General features: G+C 40.8%; 1 protein-coding gene across 1 annotated transcript; it reads right to left on the bottom strand.

Moving 5' to 3' along the window:
* Positions 1-1,872: 1,872 nt before the first annotated feature.
* Positions 1,873-4,096, bottom strand: LOC140924450 (transcription factor Sp5-like). Its single transcript, XM_073374482.1, has 2 exons — positions 3,852-4,096; positions 1,873-3,696 (listed from the first exon to the last, which is right to left on the bottom strand). Exons 1-2 carry the CDS (start codon positions 3,897-3,899, stop codon positions 2,548-2,550), a joined length of 1,197 nt encoding a protein of 398 aa, XP_073230583.1. The 5' UTR covers positions 3,900-4,096; the 3' UTR covers positions 1,873-2,547.
* Positions 4,097-6,261: the final 2,165 nt, after the last annotated feature.

Raw genomic sequence — 6,261 nt, 5'->3', positions numbered from 1 at the left:
TTAATCACAAAGTTTTACGATTTCATCCACGCAACTAGAAGTTGAAACCACCTTGTACATGACAATAAACAACAACATGGGAAAGAACTACTAAGCAACTTTTATTGAGGTGGGCACACCCGAGAACTTCATCCAGAAACTTAGAAAAAATTGGAGCAAGATAAAAACTAAAGTAGTAACATCTCAGAAGAATTTAACACTCTGAGCAGCGGCCTTAATTGAATGGATACGGCCTAGGATTTCAATAAAAATAGAGGGTCGCGTAATGCAATTCAAGGTTTGGCTTGTAAATAAAAGGGTTTCAAGAGGGTCACTGATTTGGTTCGTCTGTTTTCTAGTTACACACGGAAGGACAGAACAGAGTTATTTATCATACATTGCTAAGACCTTTTACATAAACACTAATACCGGTTGCAGTGGTTTTGAACGAAACCAAGACTGTAAATGAACACTGCAGTAAAACTTTTAACAATTTTTCAATCGTGTCGTAAAAAATAGCAGGATAAGAAGCAACTGATAATGAAGACTGTCGCCAGAACAACATCAGCAAAGTGCTGACCACTTTACAGCTGGACAGAGCTGCTCCCGAACAAACTTAACGCCACCATTTCCTCCTTGATATTTCAACAGTTTAAACGAACTGCTCAAGAACTTTTTCAAAATTTCTTTTAAATTGCGCATATAATACGCTGGAAATAGATATTGTCATGTTCCGCTCACCAGCCTAACCATTGAAAACCGCCGACTGGGCGCGTTCAAACGACAATTATAAAAAACACAGAGGAACATTTTAAAACTATACTTATTTACTTATAGCGTCCAAAATTTCCATAGTATACCTTTCTACCGAGAACGAGCAGACGTACTGAGCTTCACGGCAGAAAACGTGAAGTCAAAGCATTTTCGTTCGCAAGCGCACGATTCAAGTATCAGAGCCTTTACAATGAGAAACATAAAAACTCTTTTTGGTAATCGTATGTTGCCTCTTGTGCTTTATTATTTTTTTTCAGCCACGCCTCACTGGTTTGCCCTCTGTATCATTTCAAGCCTTGGGTTTAACAGAAAGGACGCGGACTGTTAATTCTTGGCGCCTTGCATTACAAGTACTATCTTGTTTACTTATAGTAAAAGCAATCAAGAGCAAAACGAAAAGGAAAGCTAAGTTTCTAAGTTTCTATTTCCTAGAGCTTTGGTATTATCGATAGCAATTCAAAGACTTGTTGGCATATGTAATAGTAAGAAGCCATAGCTAGAATAAAGAGGTTAACCTTTCAAATGTTTCGTCAAGTAAGGGGTTTCATGGCATTTTAAAACGGCTTAAAGAACGTCCAAACCTCTATAAAACGAAAAAGGGAAATATTTGCTATGGCTTTCAAACTATCTTTACAAACTCACACAATCCGTGCAAGCAAATTTTTGCATTTTTTGTTTCCACTAATGTGAGCGCCTTGTGTTCTTTTTTAGGTCCATAATGCAGTAAGATTCCTTTTTTAAGTCGGCTCCTGTGTAGCGCCAAGTTCCACCCCAATTACATACCCTGCCTGCCCGGACATTGTTTAATCCACTTTTGTAAATCACAGCTTGCATTTACAACATGTTTGCGCTATTTTCGCGAGAATGATCTAAATGAAGCCAGAAGCTCTCAGGGACTAATAGCTAAAATTACGAGGGATTTGAAGTTCATTGCCTAAATCCTTCATTCATCAGAAACATCACACTCCTGTTGGAGACTTCGTAGAATGAATGATAATAAATGGTAAGCGGGGCGAAGGTAAATTATCTCTAACTGCGGTCGCGACTATAAGAATCACTGGAGCCGTATTTCTTCAAATTTTAAGCATTTATTTCTCAAGACAGGACGCAAAGGTAATTAGTAGCTTTTGTGTAATTGCCAATAACACCACATTTCTGTAAACAGGGCCTGTTCAAAGAGACCGCCTTCAAAGTTCTTTAGCCGCTTAAAACCACTTTACAATGGAAGGCACAAACCAGGGCGAGTTAGCGTCATAAAGTGCACTTTGCTTCGAATTCAACGCTACTTAGCGAATCAAACCTCAGTATCTCAAGTAACCGGAAAAGCAAGGCTTTTCCCTTCTAGCTATTTTCTTATATATCTGGGACTTCAAAAGGATCCCGCGTTCTTCTCGCTATAAACATGCATCTTAAAGAAATTTCTAAGGCCACACGCGTATGTTGAGATAAATAAAAAAAAGTGTTTATTATTCCTGTTCTCAGTCCCTATGTATATACAAGATTCGAATGAGGCAGTGTGTGTTATTTACACTAAATTGTACAATCTTTTTACACATGATATTAGTTTTAAATTTTCAGAGTTTTACGTGTGGTCAACACACGACTATAAATATTCAACTCTTAAAATATTCTTCCATTTGGATACACTAGCTTATTTAAATTTGCTCGCTCAATGAATTCTCCAAGAGTTCTTTTTATAGAAGAGATACACACACATATATATTACTAAGTGAGAAATATAGTATCTTGGGTATGCAAGGTTTTGTTCTCGCCTGAAGGTTTCTGTCATTAAGGTTAGTGTTCCACGTTTATAAATGTATCAACGTTGGGAGCTTCCATTTTATCGTGTTCTTCCTGTTTCGGAGTAAGTGCGAGCACGCTGCTCATCTGAGCTAGTCTCTGTCCTTCTTGGACATCAATATTGAGTTCCATGGAAATGTCCTTGATTTCTTCTTCTTCCTTCATGCTTCCCTCGTCCGCTTTATCTACACTTTTCTTAACATTGTTCAGATGTGTTTTCTGATGTTTTCTTAAGTGGTCGCTTCGCATGAAACGTTTTCCACATTCGCCGCACTGAAAGCGTTTTTCTCCCGTGTGAGTTCTAAGATGCCGTTGGAGCTCGTCCGATCGCGTGAAACTTTTTCCGCAAAACAACCAGTTACAAACAAACGGACGTTCGCCAGTATGCCATCGGAGATGCGCTTTCAAATGAGAGGTTTTACCGTACACTTTTCCACAGCCGGGGATGTGACAAATGTGTTGCTTTCGCTTGCTTGTGTTGCCAGTCGTAGCCGCGATTTGACAGTTCGGGCACCTACATCTTCTGCATCTCCTTGTGCTAGTAACTTGGCTAGACAATGACGAGCTATATGGACTTGATAGATGGTAAGATGCTGGACTGGGGTTTCCGTGATAGCTCAAGGAGGAAATGTGACTTGTACCGGCCACGGAGCTAAGGGCGAGACTCTGTGGAACAGAGTTCGAGATTGGGCTGCGAACTATCGTTTTATTTGGCTCGACGCTCCACCAGTGAAGTCCGCCAATCTCATTACATTCAGGCTTAAATGTAGCAGGACAACCCAGGGATAGAGGACCATTCCTACTTGAAGCAGGACACGCGTGGCTCAGGCAAGGGGAGACAGGTCCGCGGGAAGCACTCCCATGGGAGACGGCAAAATTCTGATGGACATGGTTCTTCGGAGGCGCAGAGAGATAAAACTCCTGAAAAGGAGAATAGTGTGAATCGGTCGGCGGCGTAAGCGGAAGCATCCGCTCTCCTGAGCAGCTCATAATTTGGCTCATACTGACTGCATGTTGACTTAGTTCGGGAAAAACACCACCACCAAACTTGCCGTGACATTCGTAATCGCGATGCGCACCCGGTTGACCAATTCGACTGCAAGTAGCGGCTAATAAAGCCAATGGTGACGGCTTGCGATATTCCTAGAAACAAGAAACGCAAACGTTGAGCACCGACCGATCCACTGTTGATAACTGAAACGCTGTATCGATTTTAATAAATAATACACACAAGTCGCAACTTTTGGCGACTTTTAAAATCGTGTAGAAACTCATATTCTCGAAAAAAATATACTTACATGTGAGAACGCAAAATATTCAGGTCTCGCTAAGGCGGCAGTGGCCATTTCGTCGAGAATTAAGAAATTTTTTTCCTTGGGAAAGATTTGAGCTTTGCACTTTTGAATACGATGTTTCGCGTACAACAGCCAAGAGTAAATGAAACCTGCGAACCCTCGTACACACAAAAGCCTTCAGCTGGTTTGCGAGCCGGTGGCGGAGAAAACAGACTAAATGTAATTAGACAAACGGTGCCGCCTGCCAATGGGAGACCAGAGGCGGAGACTAGTCCTTATACTCTTCTCACAGCAATGTTGTTATCGTAAATAAGGTGCTATTATCAAAGATGATAGAGGAGGGGCGAGAGGGCGGCGAACTAATGAACAAAATCAAAAGAAGGGACATTTTATGATTGGATTTCTATGATGAAAGGAGGCCGCCGCCATGGGAGCACACTGATTGGCTGTTACTTTGTAAACAAGCCGCGGGTCGACCCTTGAAAGAAAATCATTTGTTATATTATTGTGTATTTCCGTTATCGCGCCACATTATTGTCATCACCTTTAAAAGTACTGTCATCACTCGCAAAAGAGACCGCCTATATTTGAATAAGAAAGGTTCCTGTAATACACTTCTGAAGAAGGCAAACAGACTATTGTCCGAGTAACAAGCAACAAACAATTCGCATCTAATGCACGAGGTACACTGTGGCTTTTCGGGATAAAAACCGCTTGAGGTGTTAACCTTTCATCGTGCCGCACGATCCATCCAATTGTTTACTAATCGAGACAGAGAAAAATGAGAAATCAGTGACAAGCTCTGAAACAGATAAAACTGACCAGTGGCACTTTCCGGCCATCATTTCCAGGGAAAGCTAATGTACAAACATTTTGTTGAAGCAAGCTCAAATTCGGTTTTAATGTTAGTTTTATGAGGCAAGGTGTTCTAACGAGCGTGCGTTGCGAGACTAATTAGAAACCCGCCCAATAAGACCGCCTCAAGGTCCACCTTTTTAGTTCACACTCAATATTCGTGCCAATCAACTGATCTTGCATTCTTAGCTTTTCTCGAGCGGCTATTTTTCATGTCGACTTGGCAAATATTCAGTCTGCCAACTAAAATTAAACTTCAATATCACAGCGCTTGAATTGACAGACCGCGCACCATGAACTGTTTATGGGCAATTATTGATGCTCGTCGCTCTTGAAGACGGCGGCTTTCTTTGATTTTGCGGATCAATTTCGACCAATTTCCTCGGCTAACAATTAACAAGTTATTCGCACTCTTAGGGTGATTGAAGGGTGTCAGGTATTTTTTATCGGCCTCAGGTGCATATTCACTGCTGTTTATTTTATTACGCAGGTTAAGGCTTTTTAAACCTGTAATTGAGACAAGGATGCAAAAAAGCAAAACTTCTTTTTACCTGAGAATCGCGCTCGAGATTTTGCCAGGCATTCAATATAACACAAGGCAATGTTTAGGTCAAACAAAGCGCGCGCTTTTGCACCACAATTAATTTTCTTTTTATTCTTTTCAGCGATTTTCTCACTTTACCTCAAAAAAAGAAAAAAATAATGAAAATCAGGTATTTTTCTGTAAACAAGCCAGACGCGAAACTTTGATTTCTCTGAGAAGCTCCAGCTTATTCGCTCAGCTTCTTGTTTGAAGGGGTCCTTGATTTTTACCGATAAGATATCTCAAGCCAATATATTTTACAGTGGACAATACGATACTCAAATACAAAGATTACACATCAGCTTGGACTCTTGGGAAACGGTTTTTGAACAATAGCGATTCATTATTCGACTGTGAATGAAAGACAACACACGATGCCCCCGAAACAATCACAGTACATTACTATAGAGCTGAGACAGAGATTCTAGTGAGCACTGCTTAAATATAAAGTGCTACAATAGTAAAAAATGCCGGAGTCTTCCGCTCCCACTGCTTAAGAAAATTAAAAAGTTTCTTCAACGCAGGGCTTAGCCGCGTGTTGCATTCAAACAGGCCACGGGGGTTCACAAGGAATAAAACAAAACCAAATGATGTAATACAACATTGCTTATCATAAACCTGAGGATTACAGAAGAACAGGCGACAGGCCGGAGCCGAAAGCGGCAGGGAACCATTTATAATTCACATTGTTGCTACTTAGCAAAACTTATAAATTTCGCCCAGAAGACGACAGAAAAATATCCGCTGCGACAAACTTTATTGCAAAACTGTCGGATAACAATTAGTAATTTCACCCATCGCATACCACTAATTTGGGTCTGGTCAGAGAGGGGAACAATTGTTGCAATTTTTCGCTTCGAACTTTGTTAAAATCGCTGTCCAGATTTGTTTTTCTCTCTTGAAATTTGGTTACAGCTCGATGGCTTATTCGGTCTTGTCAACAAAGTTTAGAAAGCGAGCTGTCAGTGAAAAGAG

The sequence above is a fragment of the Porites lutea genome, chromosome 14 (genome assembly GCF_958299795.1).
Source record: "Porites lutea chromosome 14, jaPorLute2.1, whole genome shotgun sequence".
Classification (NCBI taxonomy): domain Eukaryota; kingdom Metazoa; phylum Cnidaria; class Anthozoa; order Scleractinia; family Poritidae; genus Porites; species Porites lutea.
The sequence above is the reverse complement of the archived record's forward strand: the minus strand, read 5'-3'. Positions and strand labels throughout refer to the sequence as shown.

Excerpts from the sequence above, each read along its gene's own strand:
- LOC140924450 (XM_073374482.1), bottom strand. The coding sequence starts at position 3,899 with ATGGCCACTGCCGCCTTAGCGAGACCTGAATATTTTGCGTTCTCACAT. Across the intron at positions 3,697-3,851 it reads AATATTTTGCGTTCTCACAT|GAATATCGCAAGCCGTCACC; the intron begins GTAAGTATATTT and ends TCTTGTTTCTAG.